Source organism: Lepidochelys olivacea (genome assembly GCF_965140295.1).
Source record: "Lepidochelys olivacea isolate rLepOli2 genome assembly, chromosome: 1".
Lineage (NCBI taxonomy): Eukaryota > Metazoa > Chordata > Testudines > Cheloniidae > Lepidochelys > Lepidochelys olivacea.
The window spans coordinates 281,304,310-281,323,842 of record NC_140411.1 but is presented as its reverse complement, the minus strand read 5'-3'; the positions used below and the strand labels follow the sequence as shown (position 1 = coordinate 281,323,842).

The following is a 19,533-nucleotide window of genomic DNA, read 5'->3' as shown; positions in this document are numbered from 1 at the left end:
CAGCTCTACTGCCTATCAAGAGCAACAGCTTAATGCCACAATTTAACAGCTGACTTTTAGTAAAACTTTGTAAGAGCATTATAAACTCCACTGCAATGTAGCTATCTACAGGAGTACATATTACATTCACTTTATATCATAACTAATATTTATACTAAGTTAACCGGCCAGAACTCAGAAGTGTGTTTTATATTCTGAAAATGGTTACCTTTTCTTTGTTGTCTAATGAAGAAGAGAGTCTGGGACTTGAAGCTGAACGCATAACACCTGTAGAGTCCTTTTCTTTCAGAGCTTCTTTGGAAGCTGTAATCTCTGCAAGTGCCCCATAGCTGCCAGTCTTTCGAAGACCTAACCTCCAAGAGGCAGGAGATTCATCTTTTCTCTCTTCCTCTTTGGGAGAAACCTTGGTTGTTGAAGTTGGAAACTGTAAACAAAAAGACATCATTACGTTAAAGTCATTAACTTACACTAACGCTGGTATTTCATGCTTCTTAGGGATATTTCAAAATACTTCGCTATGTTCAATTATCATACATACTTTTTGGTGGAGGAAGGGGCAACCAATACATATTCATTTCCTGGGTAGGTTAATGACATAAGAAACAAATGGCTCAAAAAGAAAAACAACTTTTCTAAAAGTTAGCGTGAAAACCCTCCACACTTCATAATACACACTGTGATAAAGAGATGCAAACGAACATTTACACACAATTGAAAACCATGCAACTCTGGTATCAACATTTTGATTAAATATGTTACGTTGCAACCTGAAACAAATCCTGTGCACACCAAAGCCTCACCATAGACTTTTCACCCTTATTGGGCACAAGAACAATGCCAGTTTTGCGCAAGCCCTGCCTCCATGATGCAGGATGTACTGACTCCACCACAGGCATGATAGGAGGAATGAAATCATACTAAAGCCAATTAAGACAAGACACAAAGATGAAGAGTGAAAGAATGGAAATAGAGAAAAAGGAGCTTTTTGTTTTAAATCCACATACTTGATTCCTCATTCATGCACACTACTCCTCTCTGAGGCACAACATATCAAAAAGCAACAAGACATATCTAATACTTTGGTAAAAAGTTCCTATTAAATACACTAGACCATGTTGTGAAATGATAAATTTTGATACAAAAATGCATTTAGTTTCCACATACAAAAGGCAATGAAGCTTTCATATATAACAAAAATAATTACAACATTCTGATATTCCACATTTTGAGAAAGTATATCTGTTGTACTTTTCACACGGTAGACCAATGGCACATAATAAGCTAAAATGACCAATTTATTCCAGTTTTTAACCATTTGTTCAATATACACTGTCAACTTGAAGTTGTATTTAAAATGTTCTCCCCTTTATGTTACAAAAATACTTCAGATACCTGAAATCCAAGCATTCTGTGAAAAATGGAGGTCATACAGCTCAGACAGTTGTGTAATCACGAGGGACAATTTTAACAGAAACTAAAAGTCAGAGAAGCTGGAATGGTTGCCAGAGAAAGAAAGACTGAATATGTCTAAGGAGAAGGCAGCTTGGAATGATGGAAAAGTTTGGAGCAGGCAGAGTGCAGAGGTGTTGGGATGGGGTATGAAGGCAGGACAAAGAGCAAATCAATCAAATGGCCACATTGTGAACAATGCACACATCACTATGATGACTGAAAATCCACCTAACAGTAGCCTATCCAATCAATTGGTTGGTAAAATGCAGTTGAGCACAGCTATGAAACTAGAAATTATTGTTGGTCAGTGGGAGGTATCCTCTTCACCTACTGAAAAGCCTATATTTCACTGTGCCTTATCTTTCCACCAGTCAATCCTGATCCATTTTTTGCTCTTTGCATCTCTCTACATTTCAGAGATCAAAAGGGCCATGTCTTTCCAGCCCTACAGGGCACACAAATGATGTGCAACTCTATTCATCAGCCAGCAGCACACACTTTGCAAATATGTCATCATCTCATTGAATCCAGCCTTCATCAACTAAAGGAATAAGATATCAAAGGCAGTTAATGATCATGGGTCCCTGATTGCAGCACAAGAAAGAGGATTAAGCAAGAGTGACTTGGCATCCGAGTGTGACCTTTTAATACCACCTTTGGTCAGGACATATATATACATTCAAAGATGCTCTCAATTCCACACAATATATTGGCCATTATGATTAGCGACCTACAACTATTTTTAACTCTAGTGTATTTTTTATTTCCTTTTTCCCCCTCTCATAACAGAAGAATGTACTATACTGCACATATTGCTATGAAGGAAGATGACACAAGAAGTTGATGGGGGGGTCTTCAGAAACGAAACTAGACCAGCACCTTTCACATAACCACTCCACTTTAGAAGCAGAACCATTCCCTTCCAAACGTTGGAAGTTTAACTCTACTACATTGCAATACATAGTACTATCAGTTTGGTCATCCACCAGTTCAAATTTACTTTTATCAAAGCACTGATGGAATCTCAAAGGCTAAGCTAATTTCTTGGGAAATTTCATGGGATGGTGTTCCATGAAGGAGGAGTGCTGGGCAGAGACGGGCTCCATCTTACAAAGAGAGGGAAGAGCATCTTTGCCAGCAGGCTGGATAACCTAGTGAGGAGGGCTTTAAACTAGGTTCACCGGGGGAAGGAGACCAAAGCCCTGAGGTAAGTGGGAAAGCGGGATACCAGGAGGAAGCACAGGCAGGAATGTCTGTGAGGGGAGGGCTCCTGCCTCATACTGGCAATGAGGGGCGATGAACAGGTTATCTCAAGTGCTTATATACAAATGCACAAAGCCTTGGAAACAAGCAGGGAGAACTGGAGGTCCTGGTGATGTCAAGGAACTATGACGTGATCGGAATAACAGAGACTTGGTGGGATAACTCACATGACTGGAGTACTGTCATGGATGGTTATAAACTGTTCAGGAAGGACAGGCAGGGCAGAAAAGGTGGGGGAGTAGCACTGTATGTAAGGGAGCAGTATGACTGCTCAGAGCTCCGGTATGAAACTGCAGAAAAACCTGAGTGTCTCTGGATTAAGTTTAGAAGTGTGTGCAACAAGAGTGATGTAGTGGTGGGAGTCTGCTATAGACCACCGGACCAGGGGGATGAGGTGGATGAGGCTTTCTTCCGGCAGCTCACGGAAGCTACTAGATCGCATGCCCTGATTCTCATGGGTGACTTTAATTTTCCTGATATCTGCTGGGAGAGCAATACAGCGGTGCATAGACAATCCAGGAAGTTTTTGGAAAGCGTAGGGGACAATTTCCTGGCGCAAGTGCTAGAGGAGCCAACTAGGGGGGGCGCTTTTCTTGACCTGCTGCTCACAAACCGGGTAGAATTAGTGGGGGAAGCAAAAGTGGATGGGAATCTGGGAGGCAGTGACCATGAGTTGGTTGAGTTCAGGATCCTGACGCAGGGAAGAAAGGTAAGCAGCAGGATACGGACCCTGGACTTCAGGAAAGCAGACTTCGACTCCTTCAGGGAACGGATGGCCAGGATCCCCTGGGGGACTAACTTGAAGGGGAAAGGAGTCCAGGAGAGCTGGCTGTATTTCAAGGAATCCCTGTTGAGGTTACAGGGACAAACCATCCCGATGAGTCGAAAGAATAGTAAATATGGCAGGCGACCAGCTTGGCTTAATGGTGAAATCCTAGCGGATCTTAAACATAAAAAAGAAGCTTACAAGAAGTGGAAGGTTGGACATATGACCAGGGAAGAGTATAAAAATATTGCTCGGGCATGTAGGAATGTTATCAGGAGGGCCAAATCGCACCTGGAGCTGCAGCTAGCCAGAGATGTCAAGAGTAACAAGAAGGGTTTCTTCAGGTATGTTGGCAACAAGAAGAAAGCCAAGGAATGTGTGGGCCCCTTACTGAATGAGGGAGGCAACCTAGTGACAGAGGATGTGGAAAAAGCTAATGTACTCAATGCTTTTTTTGCCTCTGTTTTCACTAACAAGGTCAGCTCCCAGACTGCTGCGCTGGGCATCACAAAATGCGGAAGAGATGGCCAGCCCTCTGTGGAGATAGAGGCGGTTAGGGACTATTTAGAAAAGCTGGACGTGCACAAGTCCATGGGGCCGGACGAGTTGCATCCGAGAGTGCTGAAGGAATTGGCGGCTGTGATTGCAGAGCCACTGGCCATTATCTTTGAAAACTCGTGGCGAACCGGGGAAGTCCCGGATGACTGGAAAAAGGCTAATGTAGTGCCAATCTTTAAAAAAGGGAAGAAGGAAGATCCTGGGAACTACAGGCCAGTCAGCCTCACCTCAGTCCCTGGAAAAATCATGGAGCAGGTCCTCAAAGAATCAATCCTGAAGCACTTGCATGAGAGGAAAGTGATCAGGAACAGCCAGCATGGATTCACCAAGGGAAGGTCATGCCTGACTAATCTAATCGCCTTTTATGATGAGATTACTGGTTCTGTGGATGAAGGGAAAGCAGTGGATGTATTGTTTCTTGACTTTAGCAAAGCTTTTGACACGGTCTCCCACAGTATTCTTGTCAGCAAGTTAAGGAAGTATGGGCTGGATGAATGCACTACAAGGTGGGTAGAAAGCTGGCTAGATTGTCGGGCTCAACGGGTAGTGATCAATGGCTCCATGTCTAGTTGGCAGCCGGTATCAAGTGGAGTACCCCAAGGGTCGGTCCTGGGGCCGGTTTTATTCAATATCTTCATAAATGATCTGGAGGATGGTGTGGATTGCACTCTCAGCAAATTTGCGGATGATACTAAACTGGGAGGAGTGGTAGATACGCTGGAGGGGAGGGATAGGATACAGAAGGACCTAGACCAATTGGAAGATTGGGCCAAAAGGAATCTGATGAGGTTCAATAAGGATAAGTGCAGGGTCCTGCACTTAGGACGGAAGAACCCAATGCACAGCTACAGACTAGGGACCGAATGGCTAGGCAGCAGTTCTGCGGAAAAGGACCCAGGGGTGACAGTGGACGAGAAGCTGGATATGAGTCAGCAGTGTGCTCTTGTTGCCAAGAAGGCCAATGGCATTTTGGGATGTATAAGTAGGGGCATAGCGAGCAGATCGAGGGACGTGATCGTTCCCCTCTATTCGACATTGGTGAGGCCTCATCTGGAGTACTGTGTCCAGTTTTGGGCCCCACACTTCAAGAAGGATGTGGATAAATTGGAGAGAGTCCAGCGAAGGGCAACAAAAATGATTAGGGGACTGGAACACATGAGTTATGAGGAGAGGCTGAGGGAGCTGGGATTGTTTAGCCTGCAGAAGAGAAGAATGAGGGGGGATTTGATAGCTGCTTTCAACTACCTGAAAGGGGGTTCCAAAGAGGATGGCTCTAGACTGTTCTCAATGGTAGCAGATGACAGAATGAGGAGTAATGGTCTCAAGTTGCAGTGGGGGAGGTTTAGATTGGATATTAGGAAAAACTTTTTCACCAAGAGGGTGGTGAAACACTGGAATGCGTTACCTAGGGAGATGGTAGAATCTCCTTCCTTAGAGGTTTTTAAGGTCAGGCTTGACAAAGCCCTGGCTGGGATGATTTAACTGGGAATTGGTCCTGCTTTGAGCAGGGGGTTGGACTAGATGACCTTCTGGGGTCCCTTCCAACCCTGATATTCTATGATTCTTTTACCTACCAAAAGATAACATTGCATGAGGAACTGTGGCAATTTGTAGGATTCTCTATTTGAGCAGGTTTGAGGCTAGAATATATGTTGCAAGTTGAATTATTGCACAAAATTGGATCTGTTGTACCTAAAGCACAGCCCTCAAACATCATGCTCCCTTCAAGAAGGGTCAGTGCCTGCTCATAAAGCCTAACCTCTTCTTCGAATGCTCTCTAACGACCCACTTCTATCATTACACTTACAAGAAAATACTAACTGATACTGACTAGGTAGATAGCTCATAGGGATCCTTGATATCTAGTTTGTTTATTCATAGCCCCTAATTATAACTTATTCAAAACCTTCTGACTGTGCATATAACTTTATAGCCATGGCTTGCATGTTATACTAGATTATATAATCACACGTTTCCCACTTTTTTTTTTTTAGCCTCATAATCCCTCCCCTAATTCTTCAGATTGTGTGACATATGCACTTATTAAAAAAAGAAATACAACTAGAACTAATTTAAGTTCTTTGGGTAGGAAAGGCCTTTCATTATGTGTTTGTAGAGCCTAAAACAAAGGAACCCCTTATTAGCTCCTCTTGGCCATACTGTAATACAAACATTATACTCATCCACTTTGAAAAGGCTACCGCAGCACAAGTTCCTCACAGTCCTTGAAAGAGGTGCTGAGCTCGAGGGTCCTTGTGCCTTCCCCCATCCTGAGCACTCTCTTGGAGTGTCCAGAGTATCTCAATTCTTAATATGCTTTGAGACACTAGTCTGAAGATGTATCACTAACTTAATACAATCGTTGACGCCTCCTAGAAGTTCTGGCCATTAAGTTTTGAGAGACCAAACTCACAGAGGCTCCAAAAGAGAGTTAACAACCCACAGAGATTGGCTTCTCCTCCCATGCTGTGGAGGGCCCTCTTGCAACTAGGATGAGTTTGATGTGCAGAAGTTGCCTACCCCACACATGCCATGGCACTCAATTCTATGGTGTCTTCCTGAAAAGCACTGCAGAATAAGGATTTGAAAGTGGCGCAGAAATGGTGAATCCACTAGTAACTTCCCCATCAATGCAGCCAGTGTACAAACAGTGCAGATGCTAGAGCTATAGCAGCCTGAGGGTAGAAATCTTCCTTCGTTTAAGTCTAGGAAAAGCTCTCCGACACATGACCCAACTACACTGGGGTCAGGATTGGGGCCACAGCAGTTTATACTTCCTGTTTCAGGCTTCTCTTTCCAACTCCTATGGATTAAAGCTAGTGGAATCCTTCCAAGAGTGCTTGGACCCTTGAGACTCTAATCCAATCAAGACTGCTTTTCTCTTTCCTTGAAGAGCACAAGACACATGGGAAAAGAGCCTGAAAATAAGAGTGAGTGAGTCAAATAGATCAATCGATCGACAGAGAGAGACAGACTGACAGACACATCTTTAGAGTTTCACACACTCAAATACCAGTCATATGCAGGGATAGACTCTTCAGAAATCTATTACTATCTTTAGATAAACTTCTCTAGTTTTCGCAAAAAGAAAACGAAGTGAGCTGTAGCTCACAAAAGCTTATGCTCAAATAAACTGGTTAGTCTAAGGTGCCACAAGTACTCCTTTTCTTTTTGCGAATACAGACTAACACAGCTGCTACTCTGAAACTTCTCTAGTTTTGCTAGTGAGAAAAATGGTGGACAAAACACTAGTCCAGACATCCACACAAACGGTGAACATAAGCCAAAGGAAGTCAATTCCACATGTCTCAAAAACCCCTGATACAGTCACACTGAAAATATCATCCTTCAGATAATTATGTCAAATGATCATACTTAAGTTCCTTTTCAAGGCTCTCCCCTATCATGCCTACTGTTAATCTAGCTGACATATACTAATATGCATACAATAAGTATATTGTTAAATTTAACCTTTTTGCTAGCTGTGACCAAGTCATGGCCAATCTACCAGTATGTTTTACCCTTTCCCATCTAACATCTATCTCATTATATGCCTCTCTTTAGATTGTGAACTCTTTGTGGCAAGGGCAGTACATTCTTTTCTGTCTGGAAAATATCTGGCACACTGAACATGCTCTCATGAACTACTAATGGTAACATTAGATGCCATCCTCAGCTGCACAAGAAACAGGTTATTTTAACATAAATGCTAACTATTGATGTTTAAGACCATCTTGCTGTAGTAAATCTAAGACAGGATTTCAGGGAAAACAGAGGCCAAGACCATCAGCCCAGAGGCCATCAACTCCCCCTTACTCTGCATAGGAAACATATTGTCCCTGCTGAGGTAAGTTACCACTGCCTTACTTATTACTTCCAAATATGAAAAACGAATTAAGCAAATAGCTGGCCAGGTTAGCCTGTTGATGTATAATATAGAAACATGACTCTAGACTGACAAATGAACACCTTGAAATGTTCTATTTTGTTTAAAATTCACTTAAGAATATAAAACAGAAAATTCACCAAGTTAGTGCTGCTGTGTATTCTCCTACCAGGACAGGGCCCCAGGGAGAGATGGGATCCTCTATCCTTGTTTCAAACAAACACTTTAAAAAATAAAATTAAGAAAAACTTTTAAAATAAAATGTTGAAAGTCGTATCCCTTCCATTTCAATGCAGAGTTCTTACCTGTACTTGTTTTTAAAATTAATGAACAAACAACATTCACTTCTCATGTCTATCATTCCCAAAGGACCAATGAGAGGGAACCACATATATACATGTATTGGAGGACAAAGTTCTGACCAGCTCATATTGCTGCAAATATAATTTCACACAAGTTCTGAGACAGCAGGGAAAGGTTTGGTCCTTTGTGGGCCAACACATTATATTTTAAAAGTTTATGAGATGTCTCCTCTACCGCTTGAGCCATTTTTACCAAACTCCTTCCCAGAGTTCAAATGTTCAAACACATCCTTTCTGCTTTATAAATCTGTTATTTTTGTAACTGATGGGGTTTGGTGATAAACAAGACTGGCCAAGATTGAAAATGTATTTATTTTAAAAGCTGCTTCCCCATTTCAAAACATTGTGACTAGAAAAAGAAATATCCTTCATTTTATTTCAAATTCTTCTTTATTTGTCTGATATTGGCAACCTCAGATTTGCAAAATGGAGGCAGAAGCAGCAGAGATATTTTGAGGTTTTCACTTCAGCTGCATGACTTTAGAACCCATTAACCTTGTGGAACTGGCACAGAAAACACAGGAGAAGCTGAAGAACCAAGCACAGAATAGTCAAGATTTAAAATACTACATGGGAGTCCTCCCTCAACTATGGAGCAGTACTGACAAGGGACTGAAAGCTGCATGACGGAGGACCTGAGCAGATTTCTGCTCTCAAGTCCCTCCTCCAACAAGTCTAAAAATGCAACTTGTATGTCTAAAACAAAAAGTTAATTTCAAACATGATTACCATTCTACCCATCTATCCAGGTTTATGAGTAGCTTAATTGATTCCAACACACACCACCTTGGATCTATCAACAATGAACACACATGGTCCCAATATGTATATACATTAAACAATAAATTAGGTTATTTGAAAAAGTGTTTTCAGTTAAATTACATATATGGAACATCAGTTAAAATTCCTGTCCTTTATTGGGGGGTTTGTGATCGCGTGTTAATTTTTTATTAAAATTGCTACTTGTTATTTCCAGTGTTTCAGAAGAGTCCAAGTGTTCAGGAACACAAATACTTGCTTTTCTATAAAACTACATATATGGCACAGTAAGTTACATACTTGAGGTTCTTGTTTACAGACTCCTTGGTTTAGATATAAATAGAACAAGTTCCCCTCCTCCCCATAAAAAGTAGAGTGGGTTTATAAATAAAAGATGTTTAACAGGGGTGCTTTTTCTTGGACAATATTTTTTTGTTAAACAACTAAAATCCTTCAGGTATGTAACATACATGTAGAAGTCTCAGTAAAACATGATGAAACTCAATTTTGAAAATACTTAAAGCTGTAAGTTTTATAAAAATTGAAAGCAAATATTCTAAAGAATACAGAATATTCCACTATTCTTGGTGTATTATCTAAAACTCATTTAGTCAAGCCAATTCACATTTTTACACTAGAATCAACACAGAGTTTATTCTTAGACAATAGAACTATCTAGAAACACAGATATAAAGAAATTTTATTTTGTTTTACCTTCTTAATGGGTGATGTAGGTGTCACTTGACCAGTGGTTATCGAAGATGCTGTCACAGCTACAGAAGCTGGCTGTGCACTGATGTTATTTGTATTATTAGTTACAGATGCCAAGGATTTGGTTTTATCTGCAAATAAAACATTTAAGATGGGTCATTTGTAAATTTATTGATTTCATATTTTATAGAAATCACATTTCTTCAGAATAGGTTAAAACTCTAGTTAAACGTTCCAACTAACATATGTTAACCATCCCATTTTCTATTCTTCAGTGTTTACTTCTGTCCGCATCCATTTTCTGTATCTCTTGGTCAAAAATAACAAGATCTTTTCCCATAGTCATTAGGTATACAGCGCTGCCATTTACATTAGTCAGAATTACGTGTTCTTAAGGATTGCAGCTTCAGGCCCTAGTCATTTGCTGATGCCCCTCAAAAAAGTTAAGCTCTCAGATGCATGAAGGAAAAAAAAATCAGCCTACTTAGTTTTGGACAGTGTGAGTAACATAATCCTTGTTAGGTTTGGATTGTTTGCCTTCAGAAGGATTGTAACAGTTTATTCCTAGACTACAACATTCTTCTTTATCTTTATTATTAAAGGCCTCAATTCAGCAATGTGCTCATGTATGTGTAACTTTACGCCTCTAATTAAGCACAAGTTGTCCTAATGGGACTAAAGTTACACATTTGGTTAAGTACCTTGTACTGAGTAATATACTGCAGTTCAGCAAACAAACAGATTCTGATCGAAAACTGATTCAGAGTTTTCAAAGATAATACAAGACTATTTACATAGTACAATGAGTGTACATTGCACTACAGTAAAACAGGTCCTTGCTTTAAAGAGGTCATAGTTTAAAGACAAAACAGGTATAATACAGTACAGCATAAACCACAATGGAACGATATTAATGTGTGGTTCTACCATGAAAAGAAACTAATTAAATAGTTGGTACCTCCTGACTCCAACAATCTGCTCCCCATACAAATTCAGTGATATATGTTATTCACTACGTTTAAACTACTTTTAACTTCTATAAGCACCGAAGAGTGACCACAGACCTGGAGAGCAATTAATCAATTAATTAACTTCCAATTGCAGAATCTTTATTGCTGGTGATTCATGTGGCAAAGTACCTGGCTTGGCTTCAGGTCAAATTTCCAAGCCTGGCACTTAGTAAAAACATATTTTAACTGGTCAAGGGAGCACATCTACAGGTTGGAGGGGTCTTGGTGTATGTGATATGGTGTGTATTTCATGAAAAGCTCCTTGCACACATAGGGAAAACATAAAAGAAGGCACAAACTCTGTATTCACTTGACAAAAAGATCAATTAGACAAGAAATGTGGATTGTCCATGTGAACTGACAGAAGTATGGAAACAGATATAGGTGCAGTAGTTAAAGAGAGATTTATAAGTGAGGAGTACAGCCTTGAATCTAATGTGGAAGAAGAGAAGTAGCAGCATAGGAATTCAAGTATGGGGGAGGAGGGGCGAGATGGGAAGGAAAAGATAGAGCAGCATGACAACTTTTGAAATTATCTGAGGGAACGGCAGGCCAGCAAATAAAACTATACATTAATTATATGAGTGAGTATATGTACTAAATTTAAAAATCAGGAGCCAAGCTACCCCAAAAATCATGAAACTTAAAAAATGAATAAACGTAAGGTTTTTATTTATTTTCTGGCTGGTTAGCCTTTACAGCATGAATTCACAGATTTAAGTTTTTTATACCCCCAACCCTTAGGGACAGAAACTTATCTTTAAAAAAAAGTAGAGAGTCTCACAAAATCGATAGCCTCCAGGAGTTGAGGTTTTAAGAAAACACAGCAACTATCATATCACTTGTGATAAGTCACAGGAGTTTGCAACACTACATTTGTGTAGAAAACCACTTTACATTATCCAGCTGGAATTTTCATTAAATTTCTGAGAATTTTCATTGTAAAGCTACATTAAGAGGAATAATGGGGAAAAAAGGGACAGTGCAGTTGAAATTTCGAGATGCAGCTCTTCAGGGAAAAGCCTAACTTCTCTTGCTTGCCAAATAAAGTACGATAAAAGCCTTGTTTATATTAAAGAAAGTCCAAAGTTTACATGAAAATTAATTCTTGTGTCACAGTCAAATTTTCCTGGCACAAAACAGTCTACTAGTAATCAAGAGAACACAGTTAGAAAAGTCATGGAGTTCATGAAACATTATAGCTAGCACAGTGACTGAGGCATCACTGCATGATCAAAGGTGACTTAAGTTTAACAAACCTCAACTGTTCTAGATGAGGGATGCAGGAACACCAAAGTGGTGTTTGACTCTCTAAATTTGAGAGTGGTTTTCCAGTATATCATTAAACATTTATAGGAGACGATGGTCTAATTAAAATCTAAAAACTATGAAAATCTAGTAAGAATTTAGTTCTGGAGCTTATCCCATCCCACAATTTCATTTAAGGCAAATATTTATAACATTTTTATTGGTCCAGTGCTAAAATGTAGCTCAGGTGGATGAACCATATGAAGGCAGAATATTTTAAAATGAGCAGAGATGGCTGACAAGGATATTTTAATCATTTAAAAACGTTCAAGTCACTGTGTCCAAGCCCTGGTCTACAATGGTGGGGGCAGATCGATCTAAGTTACGCAACTGCAGCTACGTATTTAGATCGACTCACCGTGGTGTCTTCACCATGGTGAGTCAACTGCTGCTGCTCCCCCATCGACTCTGCCTGTGCCTCTCGCGGCGCTAGAGTACAGGAGTCGACGGGAGACCGCTCGGGGATCGCTTTATCATGTCTAGACTAGACACGATAAATTGATCCCCGCTGGATCAATCGCTGCCCACCGATCCGGTGGGTGGTGCAGACATACCCCAAGAGATAGTTTTATAGGATTAAAATGATAATAGTCTAAAAATAGAAAACTAAGTAGTGCAACTATATATTAAGCATTTCTCTAGATAGTTTGATGCATGCCTCTAAATTAGGTAACAAATAATTTAACCCTCTACAGATTTCTTTCCAAATACTGTGTGATTTCTTGTTCCATTAGGCATTTGTTCTTTAGAATATAATGCACTTACAACTACAGTTGTGTCAAACATTTCTGTTGTTTTACATATTAAAAGCATTGCTGTATTAGTAATAGCTGTCTAAGACTGTCTAGCATATTTTATATCATACAGAACACAAGTTTAAGCAATGTATTTACACATTCACCTAACACCACATGCAGGCATAAAACACTGCATATACGTGGAGGCCCAGGTGGTGATTTAAGTACCACTGCTTATGTATGGTGACAGAGAAAAGCTCCCCATTTGATCTGCCTGCAGGGAGAAAGGGGCAGTTGGGAAAGCAGCCGATAACTCCTCTGAAATTGCTTGATCACCCACATAGACTAACCACCTTCTCCTCTCCCCAACTCAAGGGGCAGTCCCTAGAGCAGCCACATGCAGATGGAAAGGCAGTTATCCAAACAGGCAACAGCAGCATTGTTTTTCCAAATATCAACATACGTAGACAGACACAGGAGAGAAAGGTTGTACAGCGATCAGAGCTACTATGCAATTTGGTGGTGGCATGAGAAGAGGTGGCAAATTTTGATGGACATTTGGGGTGGGCTGAGTTTAGGAAGAGGATGCTAGAAAGCTGTGTGCTTCCCAATTCCCCTCCACCCCCGATACACACTATATTTGTGTTACTATTTTAAATATTGTTACAGCCCTGTGTACTTGTACACATACACACACGTGCACAAAATGCTGAACATTTGCTCCAGTCTAGGAGTGTAAAGAGAAGTCTGAACAATGGCATCCAACTTAGATTTTTAAACAAGTCTGCTGTAGCACCAGTTTCTCTACAAATGAATCTAAGCTCTTTTGAGTACTATTAATCTTGAGCTGAAGTTGTATGTGAAGCAGATGTTGAGCTACTACCAAAAATAATACTTTTTTAAACCCCATTTATTCCAGTATACTAATAATCAATCCGAAACACAGGTCTCTTTAATTTGTCAGTATCTGAGACAGAATTATCCACTGCATTTATCAGAGTCTGTTCCAAGGTAACAGAACACATGAGGATGTTTTCTTTTCCAATACTTCATAATGTAAGGCATTAGGATAGTGAGCAAAGAACTCTACTCACAGAGGTCTTATTTCTGTCTTTTCCTTTGTTTCCTCCCTATTCCAAATCCTTTTTAGGTATGTTATTTGAGATCTCTGCTTCCTTGTATTCTTCTCTGATTAGCGATTTATAATCAGTATTTTTAATCAAATTACTGAATTAAGAGTTTCAATTTCAATCACTGCCATAAATACAAGAATATAGCTCATTGCAAAAAATTTCATATGAATTACATTTTGTGTTTATAAATGGGGATTTAGATTTAAACTTGTTTAAAAACTCTTAAAAATTTATTGAAACTAGAAAGTGGCCATCAGGAAATGAAATGAAAAGTGGAATCAAGAAGCTACAATGATTAATTCCCGTTATCATATAAGCCCAGTATAGTGAGTTTAATTGAATCAACATCCTAAACCAAAGATACATTTCCAAAATTATTTACCTGTTTCAGCTTCAGATTCTGAGTCTTCTTCCTCATCCTCTTCACTTGAGCAGCTGGATTCATCCTTCTTTCCCTCTTCTTCCTCATCTGCTTTCTCTTGCTCCAGAGACTCAATACTAGATGCATTCTTCTCTTGCTCAATAATCAAAGTTTCTTTGCTGGAATCAAAAATATTAATTTTAAATAAAAAATACAGAATATCTATTCTTAACTTCAGTAAAACCAACCGCCCAAATAAGTGCTTAGTATTTGTGAAAGTTTTTTAAGTTATTTTCCTCACCAGAAACATCTTAATTATTTACTTACTTTTTAAATGGCTTTTGTGACTGATTATTATCCATGTTGGCTGTAGATTCAATTAAGGGAGATTTCTTTTCCTGTTTTTCACTATGAATCTTTAAGAGATATAAAATTATGCAATTAAATTGATAGAATGATATAAATTACACATATTTAATAAACATGTTATTAAAAGATACCATCTTCTGCAGAATATAAGAAATCCTCTATTTTACAACACAGCACTCCCCAAACAAGCATTTGCCAAATAACTGTATACAGCATTTGCCTTGGGTAGTTAAATACAGTGAAAGCTTTGCCTAAAACACATCACTTTTCCCTTCAAGATTTTCAGATCAACTTCACTGACCAAACAGAACAAGGAAGATGGCACAGAAGGGCAGTTAAGCACCTCAAGTCAAACCTGAAGGTTAATTCCATATACTAATCTGAATTAGTTATAGCTTGTATATAAACACACGCACCATAATACAGAGAGAGAGAGCGCACACTCTCTAAAAAGCCTACCAGATTTTGCTTCTTTTGTAATTCTTCTAAATATCCTAGAATATCTTCATCTGCTACATCAAATGCTGTCTGACCCTGGTGTGGAGGGGAAAAATGTAATACATCATAAATATAAAGTAGGATTTAAAAAACAGATGATATCTAAACTCGTCACATGATCGTGTAATAAGACGTACAACTGTAAGTATGAGCTAGATCTCATCACAAAATTGGTAGCATTCCACCTGTCTAGCAGTGATTCAGCAGATTTTTGCAAATCCACTTCTACCTGAAGTTGATATGAACAGGAAAATATACATGCTCAGAAAAGCATTTCTCCATGGGAAAAAAGATTTTATTGTAGTAGAATTTTAAATTCTGTAATGCCATGAACCCAGTTAAAAAAAAAAAAGTGTTTGAAAGACACTTGTCTTACTCTGAGCCTCAATGGGTTTTAAACAGCTAAGAGAGTCATCCTAATAGCTGCTTGTTACATGGTGCCCAGGAAAGGTTGGGTGTGAGTAGGATGATCAGCTCAGTGATATATGGGGAATGGATGCCAATTTCATTTAGCTGAAGACATCTGCAACTTTCCACCTTCTCTGTATGTATGTGTATATATACATATACATATATATATATATATATATATATACACACACACACACACACAAAACCCTCTTCTTATTATATGTTCCATTCTATGCATCCAATAAAGTGGGCTGTAGCCCATGAAAGCTTATGCTCTAATAAATTGGTTAGTCTCTAAGGTGCCACAAGTACTCCTGTTCTTTTTGCGGATACAAACTAACACGACTGCTACTCTGAAACCTGCAACTTTCTAATTCTCATAGGTCCATGGATCATAAAGTTAAAAAAAATTATCTTGCACCATGTAAACAGATAAAAGCAGTGCAGGTAACACTGCCTATAGTTAAGGTTGCCTGACACTTTCCCTTATAAGAACCAGTTTTCAGTTGCCTATGAGTTTACAAACTTTAACCATTTCAGCTGAAATTTACTCTAAGTGTCTGCCTTAAGCTGAAAACTTTTGGAGAATTTCAGCATTTAGCTGCTCAGCTATTTCTTCAAACAAGATTGGGGGAAATGTTGTTTAGCCATGTTAAAAAGTTTCTTACAAACTGTTTAATTGGGAAACTAGTGCATAAATGCTTTGGAGCAAGGACTTGACATTTGACAAGGGGATCACCTGGGTTTCAAGGATGTGCTGTTTGCTGTCCCCATAAAAATTCACCCAAATTTGGCCAAGCTCTGAGCCTCTGAAAAACTCAGTTCACACATGCTCAGTAGACAATTTTTAGAATTTGGCAGCTAAATTCTCTGAAAATTCTGTCTAATGAACAGGTTTTTGTCCAGGGCCGTGACGCTGAGAATTTTCTTACAATAGCTCCTTCTGTTAGCCTTCATTCTGATGTTTTCTAACTTTTGAGTGCTTGACTTTGCAACCATAACATTCTTTCATGTATTTTTTTATGTAATACTATTAACAATGTTATCTGAATTATCAGGTTATTTTTTTATTTCAGAGTAGCAGCCGTGTTAGTCTGTATTCGCAAAAAGAAAAGGAGTACATGTGGCACCTTAGAGACTAACAAATTTATCTGAGCATAAGCTTTCGTGAGCTACAGCTCACTTCATACTCTTTCTCCAGTCTTCCCCAAGGCTGTCTGAAAAGATGCTGAGAGGGAAAGGAATTTTTTTTCTGTTGTTCATAATATAAAACACTCCTTTTACTTTAAAATGAATATGTTTTCTTAAAATAGTTACTGTAAGTCTTAATATTAACTGATAAGGGGTATTTTGGTAAAAATAATCTTATACCTAAATTTCTTAATCTCAAATGTTCTCTCATATCTGATGTTGTCCTTTTGAATTAATGGTTTTCAAACTACAGTAATATACTTTAGGGGTATTATGGATTAATGATCCTCCTTTGGTTTCATGCTTCACAACCATCAAGGCATGTCATTAGATTGTAAGACATGTAGACATGTAAGACACCCGTAGTCACTTATATAACCTTGCAGGGGCACCTTCTTTTTATAAAGGGCATAGCTCAAGGTAATATTTACATCAAGTGAATCATTTTTAAATTTTTAGGTAATAAGCAATTTTAATAAAAATATAAAAGCTATGAAGCATTTTTTCTCTCCAGATAATCTGTATCTGAGGCGTGTTCTGACTCATCTCGTCTAAAAAAACCAGTTAAAATGAACACCTGTCAGTCTGTTGTTGTTCACTGCAGAAAAGGAATTTTTCAGAGAGAAATTGACCAAACATAGTAATGATGCCCTGATCAGCTCTGCCAGGAGCCTCTCTGGTACAAATTTACAGAATGCCAAAAGCTCATTCTTTAGGAAGACATTCTCTGTAACAGTAACATGCTGCAAGTCAATCAAAGCCAGCTCTGCTTATGCTCAATGTAACTGCAGAGCTATAGTCTTTTAGATGTAATGCTCACTATTTAATATTGTGAACAGTTCATGATCCTGCCATCCTGTAGTGAAACAAACAGTTGTTCCAATATGAATAGCAGCAGCTGAGGAAACTGGATTCAACTATTATTCTGATTTTGCAACAGCTATTTTTTCAAAATGAAAACCCATTTCCCCCCTCTAACCGAAAACCAAAACATTCATTACTATTAAAGTTTCTCCCTACTTACTGTAGCTTTAGCAGGGCATAACTACTCTGCTTCAATTTTGCCAGTTGTAAAATAGTGGTAGTAATACTTACGTACCTCATAGCAATGGTGTATGCAATTTTATGTTGAAAACTACTCTATCAAATAAACAAAGTTCAGCTAGCCAGTGTTAACTGCTAGGATCTAAAACAGGCCACTACTGTCACGGATTACAGTGGATTCAGAAACTGAAGTAGGTTTACTTTTGCCCATCCACTTGTCTACGGATTTTATTGTGTTGCACATTTATCCATTTTGCTGGAAGAAGTTTTATTTAAAAAAAAACAAAACCCATATGTCCTATAAATCCCCTACAAAGCACACCACAGGCAACCAACACTTGTTAGCTGATAGCCCTGTATTCTTTTTTCACATTAGTTTTTAAAAATCAGAAATAAAACACTGTTTGGTTGTCCACCTCAACCAAGAGAATATGTAAACATATTCAGTTTTAAAACTCACAATCTGATTCCTATAAAATATGCATTCACGCAAACAGATTATGAACAAATAGATAAATATGCAGATTTAAGCCTGTCTTCACTAAGTAAATCTGTTGGTTGGTTGGAATGCCACCATCTTGCAATGTCTTGCATCCACACAAAACAGTCATTGCAACTATTGGTTGCATCAAGGAGTTACAGTACACGAGATTCCATCTTCAGGACTGGCTAAACTGGTGCGGACTTCAACAATTCCCTTTCTCCAGCCCACAGGAATAGCTGAAAGGCACCAATACACACTGTCCTCTTCAAGTCGTCCCATTATCCATTGATTTGTACTTGGAACCAAAGGCCCCTGTTTCCAACAACAGTGCTCTGAAACTACATGAAGTTCCAGATGCACTGGTAGAAACCACAGCAAGCTGGGCATATACAGCAAAGCTATGCCAAAAACAGTATAGTTGCGGATGCACTTAAGTGTGGCAAAGGTAAGGACAATGACTAACTCCTTTCAAGCAAACAACGTGTGACCACTGTTCCTCCTTGCTTGGTGTAAACACATCCTGTTTCTATTAGACAAATGACCCAAATTATGTTTTGATAGAAAAATCAGCAGTGTTGGCATTTAAAAATGATCATAACAGCTTCAGATTTAACAGCTCATTAAGATAAAGGAGAGGAGTTCATACTTGTCTTTATTGTTTCAATCAGACTGGTAGCCAAATAAAGACAACTATGCACCCATTTACATTGTGAAGGTTATTTTAAGCAAACCCAAGACTGGAAAGGGTTCTCTCTCTTCGATACAGCTTAGATGTGTGCTGCACAACTGTAAGCCAGGCAACATGTGGTCCCCTATGCTTCCTACAACCCAGTTGTCATCTTTCAGTTTCTGTGGAATCTTTTGGGTGTGTGCCTGCAGCCTCCAAGCAGTGTCAGGTTTCAGAGTAACAGCCGTGTTAGTCTGTATTCGCAAAAAGAAAAGGAGGACTTGTGGCACCTTAGAGACTAACCAATTTATTAGAGCATAAGCTTTCGTGAGCTGGCTCACGAAAGCTTATGCTCTAATAAATTGGTTAGTCTCTAAGGTGCCACAAGTCCTCCTTTTCTTTTTGCAAGCAGTGTCAGTTTACAGACAAAAAGCCTGAAATAGTCACTTTCAGAGGTGTGAACTGCACCATTTATCTCAATGACATTAACTCTGAAACTGAACCATTTATATACTAGAACTGTAAACACACTTCTTGCTGATCATTTTAACAAAAATATCCAG

General features: G+C 39.0%; 1 protein-coding gene across 2 annotated transcripts in view; it reads right to left on the bottom strand.

The window, feature by feature from the left end:
• The window catches only part of PPP1R12A (protein phosphatase 1 regulatory subunit 12A), a 216,381-nt gene that overhangs the window by 69,194 nt on the left and 127,654 nt on the right, over positions 1-19,533 (bottom strand). For both annotated transcript variants that reach the window (XM_084624137.1, XM_084624136.1), the window contains exons 6-10: positions 15,135-15,209; positions 14,634-14,722; positions 14,328-14,485; positions 9,761-9,888; positions 209-424 (exon numbers count right to left, since the gene is read on the bottom strand). In XM_084624137.1, coding sequence (XP_084480263.1) covers positions 209-424; positions 9,761-9,888; positions 14,328-14,485; positions 14,634-14,722; positions 15,135-15,209 — 666 coding nt within the window. The remainder of the gene's footprint in view (positions 1-208; positions 425-9,760; positions 9,889-14,327; positions 14,486-14,633; positions 14,723-15,134; positions 15,210-19,533) is intronic.